At 44.8% G+C, this 18,328-nt stretch overlaps 1 protein-coding gene across 16 annotated transcripts in view; it reads right to left on the bottom strand.

The window, feature by feature from the left end:
- METTL21A (methyltransferase 21A, HSPA lysine) overlaps positions 1 to 14,862 on the bottom strand; it is a 54,267-nt gene extending 39,405 nt beyond the window's left edge. For 9 of the 16 annotated variants that reach the window (XR_010944286.1, XR_010944289.1, XR_010944284.1 and 6 more), the window contains exons 1-3: positions 14,594 to 14,734; positions 13,727 to 13,906; positions 12,049 to 12,160 (exon numbers count right to left, since the gene is read on the bottom strand). Coding sequence is in view for 10 of the 16 variants with exons in the window: in XM_067740843.1 (XP_067596944.1) it covers positions 12,049 to 12,160; positions 13,727 to 13,873 (259 nt within the window). In the remaining 6 variants the exon portion in view is untranslated. Of the gene's footprint in view, positions 1 to 1,553; positions 3,517 to 9,295; positions 11,331 to 12,048; positions 12,161 to 13,726; positions 13,907 to 14,191; positions 14,572 to 14,593 lie in introns of those variants that run through there. The other 7 variants (XM_067740838.1, XM_067740840.1, XM_067740839.1 and 4 more) reach the window with 7 other exon arrangements.
- Between the last annotated feature and the right edge of the window lie 3,466 nt (positions 14,863 to 18,328).

Here is an 18,328-nt window from a genome sequence, read left to right as displayed (position 1 = left end):
TAAGGTAACTGATCTGTAAAGGAATCTGTATTTTTCATGAGTATATGTTTATTGAACTCCCTTTATGAAGAGGTCACTGTTAACACTTGAAATATAAATATGAGGTACGGTCCTTGTCTTATTGGAGCATAAACTGGTAAGATGAAACATTTCAGACAATGTTACTCTGCCCTCAGTTTTCAATCTAGTGTTCAGTTCACTTAGATAAAGTATTTTGATTGATTATAATTCTGATCCTTTAGTATAAAAGAATAAATGTAGCGCTAGAAGCTATCTGAAGATGGTACCATGGATTCAGATGGTTCTATCATGAACTAAAGCAAGATACCCTTAAGAGGTAACTACTTAGAAGACAACAGCGTACTTTGTAGTTTTAGTTCTAAGAATCTGATGTATATTTTAACTTAGCATCTTGGCCATGGTATTTGATTTTAACTGGGAAGAAAGTTACTGGTACCCACTGGCTAAGTTAACTGCATAACAGTTTGAAGAAACTGAGCAATGTGAGGATCAAGGCTTCGTACAGTAGGTCCAGAGACTAGATTTCTATCCTTAACTTGAAGACAAAACAAGCACACTTAAAATGCACATTTATGGGATAAATTAATCCTTTTCTCCTAAGTGTCACAACTTCGCTGACATCTATAGTGGACAATGCGCTACAATATCCAGATATAGTCTCACGTCCCCATCCCCACACACACATCCCTGAAGCACTCATCTCCCAGCTTCTGGGAATGTTCGTGGCTGATGGCTCTCAGCTGAGTCTCTCAGGTGTTGTCTTCACCCCAAGGTTCAGCTCCTTGCATCCAATGACTGACGACACAAGGATGTAAGTCCCACCCCCTGCCTCAATACCCAGCTTCCGGCCACCTCAGCTCTGAATTCCGCTGAGGACTTTCCTGACCGCATCCCAACCCAATTTCTTCCTCTTTCCCAGTCCTGCTACTTTTACTCCGTCAGAGGTGTCGCTCTCGAAAGCATTCTCATTTAAACGTTCTGCACCTTAACCTTCACCTCTGAGTCTATTTCCCTAGGGAACTGGACCTGTGGCCACATTTTGAACTCAAAGCCAGGAAAAAATCATTTGATTTTCACTTAGACAACCAAGCTATTTCTGCTGAATTTTTCTCACCTCTTCTTCTATTTGTAGGCCAAGGGGAAAGAATTACCTTCAACCTTTTCTGAGTCTTACTGTTTTATGAAAATGTAGAAGAAGCCGATCACTGCTTCCTTCACTTGGTAAAGCATCCAGGCTCCCCGCCCACTCCATGGACACCCCAAGACATTCTAATACCTCTCTCCAAAGTCAGGGATGTTAAAGGAAAGCAGCTGAATTCCAATTAGTATCTTCATTTCTAATATCATACCTAGATGGGATTAGTCTTTCATTATAGTGTTGTTGATATAGCAGGGCCTTCATTTTACTTTTGTTAAAAGACCTTCCATGCCTATGGTGCAGTACTGGCATTTTATGGATTCAGTAAGCTGTGGATATTTCAATTTCATGTGCATTTATCAGAATTGGGTTGAACTGGTACATCACAATCTCAGAACTTTAAATTCATCTTTATTAAAGCCAAACCTCTATTTAAAATGTGTAGAAAACAAAGTATTTGGTGTTTCCACATCCAAAATATTCACTAAAAGGTTAAGAGGGAGGAGGTCTTGTTTCTAAGGGTTTACGAAGGAAATCTATCTCTAGTACCAAATACCATACTGAAGTTATAATATTCTTTGGATCTTAATCTGTTTAAGCTGTTGTTTAAGCTTTTACATTGTGAAAAAAGGGCAGGGTATGTGTGTGACTTCACAAAGTCTATCAAAGATAATCATAAAACAATGTAGCAATCAATTAACCCAGAGATCAATACCCTCTAAATGTAATGTATCTTTTTCAATCAACAAATATTTGGTTATGATATACTAGATACTGGGGAGGCTATAATGAAAGGGGCAGAAGCATTCTGACCCTCAAGAAGCTCACAGTCTTCTGGGGAGCACAGACATTGAATAAGCAATTACCAGTACAATACAGATGGAGATTATACTTGGGGAGCTAACCTCCCATGGCGGGATGAGGTTTAAAACTTTTTTTTATTGTCATCCTATGCAGTATAAGGAGGCAGGGAAAGGCTAGGAAAGAAATACAAAAACAACATTTGACAAAGGGTAGAGCTGAAGGGAGAAACTATAGCTTTTGATTTGAAGATAACCTATTCCCAGGACATAGAGGTCCAAGATTTTAGGTGCTATCAAAAAGTAACTAAAATTTTATTTTGACTTACACCTTTGTTCATATACCTAAATCCGAAATTATGCCAGAAAGCATGTGAGACTTTAGAAAACTCACATCCTAATCTCAAACAAGCAAAAGTATTTCAGACCTAAATGCAGTAGACAAAAGATTTCAAGAGTATTAACAGCTCAGGGAATGTCCATTAAACCTCTTGTTTGTTTTTTTGTTTTTTTGTGTTTTTTCTTCTTGCGGTATGCGGGCCTCTCACTGTTGTGGGCTCTCCTGTTGCGGAGCACAGGCTCCAGATGCGCAGGCCCAGCAGCCATGGCTCACGGGCCCAGCCGCTCCGCGGCATGTGGGATCTTCCCGGACCGGGGCACGAACCCGTGTCCCCTGCATCGGCAGGCGGACTCTCAACCACTGTGCCACCAGGGAAGCCCAAACCTCTTGTTTTATACTCAGAAAATTAGAAAACTGGGCTAAACGTATGCCTTACAATGTGTTTTAAATGATTTGCAGGATCTAGCCTCACCAAAACAAGCTCACTGCTTTGAAGATGCCTTTATACCAACCCTTCATCACAGCATCAGTGAAAATTGTTTATTGAGAGGGAGCAGTATGGGATACAGAAACAACATAAACCAAAATCGCACACTTTCCTTTAATGTTAATTGAATTTCAGAGTGAGTAAAACGTAACTAAAAAGTCACAGCAATGGGACAAAGTGCTTTGTTTTAAAACCGCACATTTGCTTTGCCTTTTGAGAACCTTTGGTTAGACTCTTTGTACAGTAAGCCATTTCATTACATATGGTTATATTCCCAGTCTAAGACCTTAATTGACACACTCAGTGACAACATTCTTATAAATTACAGCCAACTATAAGTCCTCCCTCAGGCTTCTCCTCTGTGCTTTGTAAATATGTACATCTTTTTCAGGATCATAGTGAACCTTCCTCACAGTAAATTGCCTCTCAAGCATCGCTAAGAAGTTGTGATCCCGTTCATAGCGAATTCGGCAAGCTAAAAGAATCACAGAGTGGTTGCTACAGAGATGTTCCAATGTTTGAAGAAGATCTGTGAATGTTTCTTCTAAATATATGATATCAGCTCCAAGTATCAGGTCAAATTCTCCAGGTGAAAAACTCCCCAAATTCTGTCCCCAAGTCAGCTCCTTAACAACAGCTCTGGGCTGGATATGGGGAGGTAAGTTGGCTTGAACATTTGATTTAAGAAACTCTAATGCTACTTTTCGATCCGTGATAGTCACATGAGCACCTAGAACATGGGACAGAAAGTAATGCACACATCAGTACAACTAATAGGTAGAGGGATCAAGTTAAACAGCAGGGTGAGTGTCTCTAAATATTCCACCTCATAGACACAATATGATGCCTTTGTGGAGAGCTGTGACACGTCAGAACCATGGCCAGATGCTCCTTCTCTACTGCCTGTAGGTAAAAGTGAAACTTGGTTTGCCTCTATGACACACTTGCTGTTTGCTGAAGTTATGCCTATTAAATACAGGTGATAAGCTAGCTGATGCTTCTGAATTGTGCAGACAGAAGTGGCCCACCCTTCACAGGTATCTACCATTATACTTCATTCATTAGGTCACCATCTTTAAGTCAGTAGGCCTCAGGGTAAAATGGAGTCCAAAGATGAAAAATCTGGGAGCCAACGATTATGAGGATGACAAGATACCATAAACCGGGAAAGGTTCCTTTCTGGGGCTAAAGCTTTAAAAAGATTAACTGGCTACTAAGAAATCTCAGTCTTCCTCTCCTTATGCTGTCATGAAGCAGACCATCTATATGTATTCATGCAATTCATATATAATTATTGAAAAATAGTAGTTAGAAATTACTAGCCTGTATTAAAGTACTGTAGGTTAAAATGTGAGGTAATGTTCTCTATGTGCTAAGTTTCTACGTGCAATGTGTAAAATGAATGAGGCAATATTTTATTAATCTGTTTCTTGAGGGTTGTTTACCATGAACCAAGAGATCCAACTCTTTGAACCAATATGACCGAGAGAAGTCTGAACCGGTAGGTATCCTTCAGGAGAAGCAACCACATAAGGTCAGCCCTGAAATACCTCATCTGCATTGCAGTAACACTATAGTACACGTAATCCTGCTTGGTTTTGACCCCATAAATTCTGAAACTTAAAAATTATGTTTCACTCTTTCCTAAAATTATTTCTCATCTGTACCCTTCAGTCTGTAATCTTCATGGGTAATCCCCAAGAGGATCCCAGACCATTTCAGTGGCAGCTTATACTGAATGTTTCTTATCTTGACATGTAACATTAGGACAGTATGTAATTCAGTTTGACATCTGACTCAGTCCTGAGTGTGATACTATGAAAATGTGCAAGTTGTTAGATGCATGCACCTACCACTTTGACCGTTTGTTGCTAGACAGAGTGCTGCCCAATGAGCAAAATTCAGTGACACTTTTCACCTCTCCTGATAACAGAAATCACAGACAGCCTTTTCCTGGTTTAACTTAGAACTTTACCTCTGGATTTCCTGACAGTCTACAGAGCACTCTGTTAGGAATACTGGAGTGATCTGGTCTTGTGCATGTCACCTCAGTGTTCCTGTTAATAGCTCTTAGATGGAGACCTCCTCTAACTCCTGTCTCAGGGATTTCTGAGGCTACTTCTAACCTGCCAGGTGTTCCAGGAGTTTCAGTAGGATCTTAATGTCAGTTGACCATTCCCCATAATGTCCATCAATTCTACAAACATCCAAGTGTCTACCAGCAGCATGGGAGAAAAACCCCTACCCTCATAGAACTTACATTCAAGTGAGGAGATAGGCAGCAAGAGGTGTTTTTAAAAGCAGGATATCTAGTATGTTAGTTGGAGATACACACTAAGGAAAAAAATAAAGCAGGAAAGAGAGACATAAAACATCAGGAAGTAAGAGAGTTGGGTAGAAAGGGAAGGCCTCACTGAGAAGGTGACTTAGGTGAGGGAATAACCGAATACATATCAGGGGGAAGAACATTCCTAGCAAGTAGAAGAGCAAGTGCAAAGGCCTATAGGGGCAGGCAAGGGGCTGGAAGGAGGGATAAAGCAGGAGGAGACAAATGAGAGAAGTAACAGGTTAAAGAAGTAACCGGAGGGAGGCAGAGCAGCTGGGGTTCACAGGTTAAGTTCCAAAAAGGCTCTGGCTTTTTCTGAGTGAGATGGGAAGCCACTGGAGAGTGCTGAGCAGAAGTACTAGTGATCTGACTTAGGTTTTTTTTTTTTTTTTTTTTTTTTTTACGCGGGCCTCTCACTGTTGTGGCCTCTCCCGTTGCGGAGCACAGGGCCCAGACGCGCAGGCTCAGCAGCCATGGCTCACGGGCCCAGCCGCTCCGCAGCATGTGGGATCTTCCCAGACCGGGGCACGAACCCGTGTCCCCTGCATCGGCAGGCGGACTCTCAACCACTGCGCCACAAGGGAAGCCCTAGTTACTCGATTTTTATCACCCAAATATTCAGCTCACAGAATATTATCATCTTGCCTGTGGTTTTGTTTTGGGAGTTTTTGTTTGTTTATTGGGTGAAGGGTATGCAGGATGTGTTAAGTTTCTTTTAATCTATCAGTTTCCTGTATTTATTTATTTATTTATTTATTTATTTATCTCCTGCAATTTAGGGAAGAAACAAATCATCTGTCCTGTAGTTTCCCACAATTTAGATTTGGCTGATTATGCCATTTGTATAGTTTGACATGTTCCTCTGTGCTCTGTATCTCCTGTAAATTTGTTTGACTTGAGTCTGATTTTTTGAACAAGAGTATTTCAGAGGTGGTGGTGGTATTTTTCATCAAGAGGATGTAATATCTGGTAGGCTCTATTTTTGTGATGCGAGCAACCACAAATACTCAATGCCCAGATCCTTAATTTATTAGATTCATTTTGCATTTATTTGTTGAGTAAGCTTCTTTCAATTCCTACTTGGTTATTCATTTTGTAGAGGAATTGTTTGAATAGGAAAGGCGGGATAAATTTTGCTCTCTCCCCTTTTATAACCCAGATTTCAAAGAGTTGGTTTCTAAGTATCCTCCAAAGATGACAGATTGGGTTTACTTTAGTGTTGTTGTATCATGAACTATGCATTAAACATATCTGATGTATTTAAACCCATGCCATCATCATTATCAACATTCAAATTGTCTATCTTTTGCCAATGGACTTTTGACACAAACCCAGTCATCCTCGATAGCTTCCTTGCTATCTGGTACGACAAGATATTCCAGGGTCAACTTATACATTTCCTGCTACAGAACTATAATCAGCCACTTATTAAGTTTTAATTTTTACTTTTTGGATGGGAGGAGTAACAGCAAGTTTGTATGCTGATTAGAATGATCAGGTAGAAAGAGGGAAAAGTGATAATGCAGGAAAGAGAACCACCAGAACAACACCCTTGAACAGGCAAGAGAGGGCTGGCCCCGGGGAGGAGACACAGTCCACCTGCATACAGCATCAGGAACAAAGGCAGACGGTGGATGCAGACGCAGGGGGTGGTTAGAGACAGTGCCGGGACGTTACAGAAGTTCTCTTGATTGCTTCAATCTTCTCAGTAGAATAAGGAGAAATGTCATCAGCTCAGAGTGAAAGTGGAGAAAGGAGGACTGGAGGTCAGCAGAGAGGGAGCAGAGCTGGACTCCTCAGCAGCACGAAGAGCCCCCCAGAGGGTCCTGACCAGGCATTTAAAATGAGACCCAGAAGTAGTCTGTTTCCTCCAGCCACATTCAGCTACCTGGGTGCAGGCCTGGAACAAGTGGAGAGCTGCAAGTAACCTTGTTTTGAGCCCAGTGAAGAGGATGAAGCAAGGAAGTGCAGGGTATTGATGGTATGTGAAGATGGTAATAAAATGACTGCCCGTGAGATTTATGCTGGGTAAGGAGGGAGATGAGACAATATTTAGTTCATGAAAAACTAATGGAAACTGACCCAATAAGACAACATAGCCTGCTGTCACTCACTTGGTAATGGAAAAAGAACATGTAAACATTTGTCATTACTTTTAGTTTTTAGTTTTGTAAGCAACACCTTAATTTATTCAAATGTTGGAGCACAGAGTGTGTGCTAAAGATACAGAGATGGGTAAGAAAGTCCTTGCCCTCTAGGAACTGAGAGTCTCATGAGAGAGATAAATGTAATTATGAAGCAGTGTAGGGAGTAAAATATAGGAACATGGGTGTGCTAGGAAATTATGTGGTCACAAAGGAAAAATTCTTCGAGAGGAGCAGAAGTCGAAGAAAGATTTCGGAAGGAAAGGAAATCTGAGTTTACACTTGAAAGATGCGGCATTAACCAGAGGAAAGAGGTGAAGAGGGGAATTCAAGGCAGAAGGGACAGGCCAGAGGCAGGGTGTGTGTCACTGGAGCTTCACTCAGTGCAATTGTGCTGAGAAAGTCAGCAAAGTGAGATTACAGAGCCTCACTAAGAAGCCTGGGTTTTGGCCTGCAGGCAATGGGAAGGCACAGGGTCACCCCATCACTTCTGCGTTTTACATGGGCCACCCTGACAGCTATTGGGAAAAGTGGGTTTGATAAGACAGAGGTAGAAAGGTCAGGTGGGAATGTGGATAGAATCTTGCAGGAGACAGATGATGAGCACTCCAGCCAGACAGTGGGAATGGACAGGGAGAAAGGGAATCAAGAAATAGTTAAAAGACCCAGCAGGGCTCAAGGGCCGGGTGGGCAGCAGGGAGGGCAGGTCAAGGAGTTGGCCTGAGTGACTACTTGGATAGTGATGCTAACTCAGAACAAAAGAGAAAGGACAAGTTTGGAAAGGGAATTGGAGTTCAAGTTTAAACACGCGCTGACAAATAGCCACGTAGAGACATCAACAGCTTTCATTTAAACGTACACGTTGAAAGTTCAGTGGAGACTTGCACTGGAATTACCAGGGCACGAACCCGTGTCCCCAGGCGGACTCTCAACCACTGCGCCACCAGGGAAGCCCCTAAAAGACAATTTCTTGCTGAGCATTATATTTAAGACAGCGGTCCTTAGACTTGGTTGGGCATCAAATCGCCTGGGAAGCTTTTAAAATCCAGATTCCTGACCCCAACCCAACTTACAGAACCCTGTCTTAAAGATGTGATTTTTTTTTTCTTAAGAATAGTTTTCAAGTAGTATAAAGGCTGAAGAGGTTTTTAAACGAAGAACCAGGATTTGAGAGTCAGAATTGGATTCAAATTCTAACTCCACAATCCATTAGCTTGTGACCTTGGGCAAGTTACTTGACATCTATTAAGCCTCCATTTCGCCACTTTGAAAAGAGCTCCAAGTAGACCTACTATGCCGGGTTGTGGTGAGGATGAAGGCCATAAAGACACAACACCCAGAACACAGGAACCGCCCAGGAATTAGCAGCTGTTTTTTCTTTTAACAAGAAAATCTCATCACCCTAGATTAACAGTCTGCATATCACTGACCATTTGAGGGGGAGGCTTTTTATTTTATTTTATTTTTTTAAATTTTTTTGCGGTATGTGGGCCTCTCACTGTTGTGGCCTCTCCTGTCGCACAGCACAGGCTCTGGACACGCAGGCTCAGTGGCCATGGCTCACGGGCCCAGCCACTCCGTGGCATGTGGGATCTTCCCGAACCGGGGCACAAACCCGTGTCCCCTGCATCCGCAGGCAGACTCTCAACCACTGCGCCACCAGGGAAGCCCAGGGGGAGGCTTTTTAATGTAATTTGTCTTTTCCCCCCTCTCGCTCCAGTTAGAGTCAGAATGGATGCTTCCTGAGAGCAGTGACCTGCTGCTCTAAAACCATGACAGGCACGCCGTGGGTGTTCCCCAGAGTCGGGAATCAATGAGTAAGGTTACAAAAAATGAAAATAGCTTAAAAAGGGGAACAATCAGGGCTTCCCTGGTGGCGCAGTGGTTGAGAGTTCGCCTGCCGATGCAAGGGACACGGGTTCGTGCCCCGGTCCTGGAGGATCCCACATGCCGCGGAGCGGCTGGGCCCATGAGCCATGGCCGCTGAGCCTGTGCGTCTGGAGCCTGTGCTCCGCAACAGGAGAAGCCACAGCAGCGAGGGGCCCGCGTACAGCAAAAAAAGGGGAACAATCAACCTCTTTCTGACATTTCCAAAGCACTACCTATTCTAGTTCTGTTTCCGTTTTAAAGAGATTAACTTTTTCTTACTCTCAGGTTTCAGCATCAAAATTTCTCCAGCCTAATACTTTGTAGCCACAAATAATGAGCATGAAAAGCATGCCATAGCACAGAGAAATGTGCATGACATGTTAAATGAAACATCATATATGTGTGAAAATATACACGCACACACATAGGTACACGTATGGAATCACAATTATAACTATGATTAAAATACGGATGGAGAAAAGAATAGGAGGAAATATACCAAAATGCTAATGGTAATTATGTTGCAAAGTCATGAATAAGCAGAATCTTTGGTGGGTTTTTCCTTTTTTTTAGACTGCTTCTAGGGCTATTTTTGTAATAGAGTTTTATCATTTTTATAACAGAAACAGTAATTTTCATGATTTTCTAGTTCATCTCTTATTCCAGAACTATTTGGGTATCTACTGTGTGCCAGCTGCTGTACTAGGGCCAAGGACACACAGAATGAGACATGGCCCCATTCCTCAGGAGCCTCAGCCTGCCAGGAGAGACAGACACATGAAACAACTGCCTAAAGTGAAATGTGACAGAGCTGGGGCGGAGAACACCGAGCGCTGTGGGGAAGAGAAATAAGGGAGCAATTAATTCTGCTTTGGGGCAACCACAAGAACACCGTCTGCCATTCTGCTGTTCTCGCCCCTCCCAAAGTCCCCATCTTTTGTGGCAACAATTAACTAGTCCTTCGCTCTGTGATGGTCTTTGAAGAACCTTATGCTGGCTTTCCCAAGCCCACAGATCCAGATTTCTAGATCAGAAATGAAAATGCAGAGAACACTTGCTGAGCATTTACTTTGTGCCAGTCAGCGAGCTAACAGATTTCTATGCATGCTCTCATTTGATCCTTGTTGGTCAGTCACTATGGTTATTATCCCCAGTTTATTGGGAAACTGAAGTTTAGAGATTCAGCAACTTGCCCAAGGTGACATAGCTAGTAAGAATTAAAGGTGGTCAGAGCCTGCGGAGAGTGGACTTGTGGTTGGGGGATTTGAGGGCGTGGTGGTGGGGAAGAAAGTATTGGGAGTTTGGGATTGGCAGATGCCAAACTATTGTATGTGGAATGGATGGACAGCAGAGTCCTACTGTGTAGCACAGGGAGCTAACTGTATTCAGCATCCTGTGATGGACCGTAACAGAAAATGCGTGTATGCATGGCTGGGTCGCCTTGCTATGCAGCAGAAGTGGGCACGGCACTGCGAACCAACTATGCTTTGATAAAATTAAATTGAAACAAAAAAGGTCAGAGCCAAGTGGGCCTCTAACCCTTTGCAGGTCACCACGCTCTGCTGTCTCGACAGCAGTGAGGAGACCCTGTTCTCAGGGGGAGACAGAAGAAACCTCATTTCCCCTTCCAGCTAAGTCCTCTCAAACGTCACAGAGACGGGACTTAGTGCCATGGAAAGAAAAGAACCTGGGCCTCTGTGTCTGACAAGCCTGGTTTGAGTCTCAGGTCACCATTGACCAGGACTTCAGAAAGTGGCTTAATCTCCCGGAATCCCAGCTTCACTGGAAAAATGAAAATTAAAAATATACCTAACATACACGGGGACGATATAAGGTCAACCTGAGGAGATCAAAAGGTGGTGTATCGGCTAGGGCCTCCTCAGTGGCTGAAAGTGCTGTGGTGTCAGACAGATGGACCTGCATCAGTTTCTATGTTCACACGTCCACCCATCGCTCCTGCCCATGCTCCCCATCAAATCCCGGGAGGCACAATCTAAACAGAGAAAGGAATACTGAAAAAGATATGTTACCAGAAAAAGGACAGGACAAAAGCGGGGCTTTAGTGGGTGCTCAAGTACCTGTACACACTTCATGGAACTCTAGATCCTGACCACCCAAGTGTGGTCTGAGGACCAGCAGTTACGGCATCATCATCATCACCTGGGAGCTTGTTAGAAATGCAGGCTCTCAGGCCCCACCCCAGACCTACAGAAGCAGAAACTGCATTTTAACAAGAGCTCCAGGTGACAACACTGAAGTGGGGAATATTATACATTGTATCTCAGAGGCTGGTCTATCCAATCAAGGCACAGCTTGAAATGTATGAGCAGGAAGTTGTAGAAAAGAGTCATCAATGAATTATAAAATAGAAATGAAGCTTAAAAATACTCTAGGCCTAAACTAATGTCTGTATGCCAAGCAAAAAACGACAGACCTTGGTATCATTTCAGAACTGCACACTGTTTAATAGATGTCAGTACAAACTGCAGGGGGGGCCAGCCCTCCCTAAAAGAAAAAAACTAGCAAAGCTTCCTCAGCAATGAAGTAACAGACTATCTGCTCTCCCGACCTCCTAGGGTTAAATCCGAGAGTACAGAGACAGCACCTAAACAGTAAAAAGCTATGTACACAAATAAGATAATTCTCTTTGAACTCAGTTGCCTTAAAATCATATTATGGGCATCACAGAAGTGAAGTGGGCAAAGCACTGTCCCGTGAGAAGTATAAATAATAGGATGAGAGAGGGAGAAGGAATTAGCCTTCCTGGAGTTGAGAGCACTGCCGTTGGCCTGTGACTCATGATAAGTACAGGGGGAAAAGAAGTAACACGGTAAGAGGGAAACTAACAATGAGCTCTGAGTCAGGAAAAGGTGCCCCTCCATGAGTTCCACTCACACAGGAGTGAGCCATGAGTCACACTCACCCAGCAGGGCAGCCACCATGCCCACCAGCCCCGTGCCAGCACCCAGCTCCACGGCAGAGCAGCCCCTGAGCTCCACAGCTCCCATCTCCAGATATGTGGCCAGAATGATAGCCTGAGTCAAAACACAGCATGACAATTTAGGTCAACAAGCGCTTTAGGGCCTGAAGGGTTTCAAGCAGGCTACATACTCCAAGAAGACATCACATACCCCCCTCCCACCGCAAGGTTCATTCCCAGTGTAACAGCTCACACAGGAACTCAGCTGCTGCTGGGAGGTCACCTGGAGCAAGCACAGACACCGAGCTCCCCAGAACAGCTGCCCCAGGCCCCACCAGAGGCCCTTACGGGGGACAGCAGTGGTCAGTGACACTGACCACCCAGGATAGGATCCTGCTGAATCTGGGAAGGCTAACTTCTTACTGTGTCACAGCATTTTTACACTCAAGGTTTATAAAATCACTCTGGTAGAGCTGACATGAACAGTCTCTGTGATTCTGCTTAAAGGAATGTCTAGTTCCTAAACCAAGTTCAAGTCAGCAAGGCCACAACCAAAGGGAAAAAGCAGAGCAGCACCAAGGCTCCTGGAGTTTCCTCCCTCTCTCCTACTCTCCTGCATCCCTAACGCTCGTCACCCCAGAGGAGCTGGGCATCAAAAGGGAAGTTTTAGCCAAAGGTTTGGACTTGATGTGTGAGTTAGCATTTGCATATAACTCTATAAATCACTGTATACTGTTAACGTGATTTAAAAATATAATTTGTTCGTCATGGCCACATACTATTAGCATATAACGTAATTTTAAAATATAATTTGTTCTTCATGGCCACATACTATTAGCATACTTAGCAATTCCTCTTCTTGGTGAGAATGTAGGGAGATTCGCCCATTCCTCGCTGTTATGTATCTTTATTACTCTTTCTGAGAAAACTTTTCTTGTAGTTACCCTGGACTAGATTCCTAGAAGTGGTATTACTGGGTTACGATATATCAAGACTTTTATTCCTAAGTGTTTCTCTAACACCCCTGATACAATATTAAGATTGTAAAATTGTATCTGCACCAATCATTTATCCAACATTCACTGAGCTCCCACCGAATCCCAGGTGTGGCTAGATGCTTAGGGCAAGTCTCTGGCACAAGCAGCTGAAAAAACAGTGCTGGGAGAGAAAAAAGTAAAGCAGCAATTATAGTATAATTTTTGATCATTACAACTATGGAAAACTTAAAGAAAACACATGATCTTCATTTTTGGCTTTGTCAGTTTACAATATTCTTTGTGCAATATTAAACTTAAAAACTAACTGAATAATTGTCCAAAACAGCTAGGGGCCCCAGTCCTCCCTCTTCCGTGCTGGGTAAATTACTAGTAAGTCATTTAATTTCTTTCAGTTTTCTTCATTCACCCTTAAAATGCAATCTATTTGGTGGGGAGGGAGCAGGGAAGTGATTCTAATGGGTAGGACTTTTTTTTTGGAAGGGCTGGAGTGATGCAATGTATTAAAATTGAGTAGTGATAGTTGCACCACTCTGAACTTACTTAAAAAACACACACACACACACTTTAAATAGGTGAAATGTACGGTATATGAATTACAACCCAATAAAGCTATTACTTTTTAAAAATAGAGACCAGTCTTATAATCAATGGCTGATGCTAAGAGGCCCCCGGGGCTTACTTACCGCGTCCCAAACCACCGCTGCGACTCCCAGTTGCTTCCAGTCCTGCCGGATCTGTATCGTGTGGTTTGCCAAGGAGAAGGTGGCAAGAGGCTTGTGAAATCTCTGCAGCCCCTTTTCCGCGGTCTCTTCATAGGGCACCAGGGCCATCTCGCCCGCGCCCAGCTCTCTGCTCGCTCAAAGCTGTGAGGCAAAAGAATCCTGAGTGAGGTTCTAGCCAGAAAATGCATTATCTCTCTAGTAGCTCCAAATGCTTCTTAAGGCCGTTTTACAAGTTCAAAACAAACGGTTGCGGGAAGCCTTTGTCTAATTCCTTTTGCCTGGCTCTCCTGGGAAGTGAGATTTCGCTGGGAATTCATGCCAAAGGTGCGGGATGGCTATGCACTCAGCTGTAACCACTCAGGGAATTTGCAGCGTGGTAAGAGTGAGCGAGGCGGAGGTGACAGCCCGGGGCCGCAGAGAAAGTACCGCTTCCTAAACTGCCCGGACCCGCGTGGACTGAGGCTGCGGCCCGCGTGGACTGAGGCTGCAACCCGCTGCGGTCTGCAGGGCATTTTTTCGTGTTTTGTTCTTCCCTCACTCCCTCTAAATCGGTGCGTTCAATTGCGACCACCACGGACTCGAACCTAAACTTAAACTGGGGGTTAACTGTATGATTATCCTGCTTTACGACACCGGCTGGAGATACACGGTCGACGCAGTTCCATTTCCTGGAGACTGAAAGTGAAAGACACTCGTGGATTCCGAGTCGCTCGCGGGTAGCGAGACCCCGGGTCCGCGTGGACTCGGGCATCCGCGGCTCGGAGGCCTCCCCAGAGTCGCCCAACCTGCCCCCCCGCCTGCCCCACTGAAGGGCCGACAGGTACGCACGTCCTTCCCGCGGGCCCGCAGCTGCGGGAACAGGCGAGGTAGGGGCGGGAGCTTGGAAAGGAGCCCCCCTCCAGCGGCGCTGGCCCGCCACACCCTACGGCCCGCGGCACCGCGTCGCCTCCACTTACGGCTCGGGAGACGGCCCCCGCCTGGTGCGCGCGACGCTTTCCCCGCCCCCAGGTCGACGGCGGAAAAATCCGCCTTAAAGGGCCAGAGAGCCGGTAGACCGGCGTGCGTGCGGGCGTGCGGGCGGCCCGCGCCGGGGTCACGCGTTTCCGGTCCCCCGCCTTCCCACGACAAGCGCTCCCTGAGCGCCGGGGGCACGGAGTGGCGGGTGTGGGGCAGGGCCCCGGAACGGGGATGCCGCGGCGGGGCGGAGGCGGTGTTCCCTCCGCGTGTGTCCCCAAGGTATTTGGGCCCCCAAGTCAGTTTCTCTGGCTGCCGAGGGCAGAGCTGGCCGGGAGAGCTAGGTGCGGAGGCGCGGGGGGTGGGTGGTGAGCGGAGGCCGTGGGTGCCATGGCGACCGGGAACCCGGAAGCCACCTGCCTGGCGTTGGACAGGCGCTGGGTCCACTTGTATGTGTGCTCGTTCTCGCGCGCGCGCCTTTTTTGTGTGTGTTTTTCACTGTGTGTGCTTGCTTGTTTTTAGTTTTAACGGTGGTCAGTTAGGAGGTATAGGAGAAAACTCCCGCTGAAGAATACGTGGTCACACCCATCTGTATTCGTGTCACCAAAGTGAAGTCCGAATTGGTGTAATCGCGCGCTCCGCGCCAATAGAGTGGGAAACGTGACCAAGCCCTTCGCGGAGCCCGCACGTGGCTCCCGGGACTGGATTGTTATACGGGGCGGGGCGCGCTGTCGGCCCCAGTCACGGACTGGGTCTCCCGCCTCCCGGGGCAGAAGGTGAGCGCACCTGCCCTGGGGACACCTGTTCTTGAGGTGAGAGCTGCTGAGAGTGTGGCATCTGGCCGCAGGCCCCTGGGAAGCGCGCGGCTGGAGTGAACATCCAAGAATGTGACCGCTCTGGGGGACGGGGCGGGGGGCTCATCCTTCTCCCAGGAAGGTTTCTTTTTCCTCTCGGACCTTGACCCGCGACCCCACCGGCCGCCGCTCTCTCATGGCGATTCTCAGCTCCGCCTGCACGTTAGCATGAACTGGAGCGCTTTTCAACTCCGCAGAGCTGGACGCTGCCACCGGAAAGGCTCAGCTGGTGCGCTGTGGGGCCCGAGCATTCCTGTTTTTCAGAGCTTCGCGGGTGATTCCCGCCAGCCACCGGTAAGAGGCTCAGGCCAGGCCTAGACCACCCCCTCTCCTCGCCTCTCGCATCCCGCTGGGGGCGTGCCCCGCTCTCTGTCCAGGTCTTAGAAGACTGGGACCTGGGGCTGCAAAGATGGTTTGAAGTGAACTTTGAAGGTCACCAGTGAAGGTCTTTTACTTTTTTTTTCTTTCTTTGCTTTACTCAATTATTCATTTTTAAGTTTTTTTTAATGTATTTTTGAGAGCAGTTTTAAGTTCACAGCAAAATTGGCAGAGATTTGTACAGAGATTTCCCAAACACTCCCTGCCCCATACACAGCCTCCCCCTTCTCAACATCTCCCACCAGAATGGTACATTTATTACCATTGATGAACCTACACTGACACATTATTAGAACCCAAAGGCCACAGTTTACACATGGGGGTTCACTGTTGGTGGTGTACACCTTATGAGCTTGGACAAACGCAGAAGATATGTATCCAGCATTATAGTATCATACAGAGTAGTTGCACTTCCTACAAATCCTCGGTCCTCTACACATCCGTCCTTCCTCCATAACCTTTGGCAACCACTGACTTTTTTTTTTTAACTCTCCATAGTTTTGCCTTTTACAGAATGTGATGTAGTTAGAATGATACAGTATGTAGCCTTTTCAGATTGGCTTCCTTTGCTTAGTGTGCATTTAAGGTTCTTCCACGTCTTTTCATTGTTTGGTAGTCATTTCTTTTTAGTGCTGAATGACAAACATTCCATTGTATAGATTTAGTACAGTTTATCCATTTACCCAGTAAAGGACGTCTTGGTTGCTTCCAGGTTTTGGCAATTATGAATAAAGCTGCTATAAACATTCCTGTACGGGCTTCTTTGTGGACATAAGTTTTCAGCTCCTTTGGGTAGATACCAAGGAGCATCATTGCTGAGTCATATGGTAAGAGTGTGTTTAGTTTTATAAGAAACTGCCAACTGTCTTCCAAAGTGACTGTACGATTTTGCAGTCCCACCAGAAATGAGAGTTCCTGTTGCTTCACACCCTTACCAGCATTTGGTGTCGTCAGTGTTTTGGATTTTGGCTATTCTAATGGGCTTGTAGTGGTACCTTGCTGTTGTTTTAATCTGCAGTTCCCTAATGACATATGATGTAGAGCATCTTTTTTTTCCAGTTTTGTTGAGATGTAATTGATATACAACATTGTATTAGTTTATGGTGTACAACATAATGACTTGATATATGTAAATACTGCAAAATGATTACCACAATAAGCTTAGTTAATATCCCTCATCTTACATAGTTACAATTTATTTCCTTGTGATGAGAACTTTTAAGATCTACTCTCTTATCAAATTTCAAATGTACAAAACAGTATTGTTAACTACAGTTACCATTCTGTACATTACATCCCCAGAACTTATAACTGGAAGTTCGTGCCTTTTGATCACCTACACCCATTTCCCCCACCTCCCATCCTCTGCTTCTGGCCACCACCAATCTGTTCTGTATCTCTATGAGTCCTTTTTTTTTTTTTTTTTTTAGATTCCACATTTAAGTGAGTATTTGTATCATATAGTATTTGTCTGTCTGACTTATTTCACTTACCATAATACCCCCGGGGTCATCCATGTTGTTGAAAATGGCAGGATTTCCTTCTTTTTTATGGCCAAATAATATTCCCTGTGGGGAGGTGTGTGTATACACACACACCACATTTTCTTCATTCATTCATCTGATGATGAAACTTACGTTGCTCCCACGTCTTGGCTATTGTGAATAATGCTGCATTGAAAACGAGAATGCTGATATCTCTTGAAGACAGTGATTTCATTTCCTTCAGAGATATATGTACGCAGAAGTGAGATTGCTGCATTATATGGTAATTCTGTTCTACTTTTTAATTTTTAGAGGAACATCCATACTGTTTTTCATAGTGGTTGTACCAATTTACATTCCTGCCAACAGTGCACAAGGGTTTCCTTTTCTCCACATTCTCACCAACACTTATTATCTCTTACCTTTTTGATAATAGCCATTCAGCAGGTATGAGGTGATATCTCATTGTGGCATTGATTTGCATTCCTGTGATGATTAGTGATGCTGAGCACATTTTCATGTACCTGTTATTTGGACATTTTAAAATATGATTGTTTTCTTATTGTTCAGTTTTAAGAGTTCTTTGTATATTTTAGATAACAGTCCTTTATTAGATGTGTCTTTTGCAAATATTTTCTCCCAGTCTGTGGCTTGTCTTCTTATTCTCTTGACAGTTTCTTTCACAGAGCAGAGGTGTTTAATTTTGTTTCACTTCTTCTCATTTTTGTGTCTCATTAGGCTTCCAGCCCTGATTTATTTTATTTATTTTTTTGGCCACACCACATGGCATGTGGGATCTTAGTTACCCCACCAGGGATCAAACCATGCCCCCTGCAGTGGAAGCGCAGGGTCTTAACCACTGGACTACCAGGGAAGTCCCCAGAAATGTTTAA

This window comes from Pseudorca crassidens, chromosome 6, assembly GCF_039906515.1.
Source record: "Pseudorca crassidens isolate mPseCra1 chromosome 6, mPseCra1.hap1, whole genome shotgun sequence".
NCBI lineage: Eukaryota > Metazoa > Chordata > Mammalia > Artiodactyla > Delphinidae > Pseudorca > Pseudorca crassidens.
The sequence above is the reverse complement of the archived record's forward strand: the minus strand, read 5'-3'. Positions and strand labels throughout refer to the sequence as shown.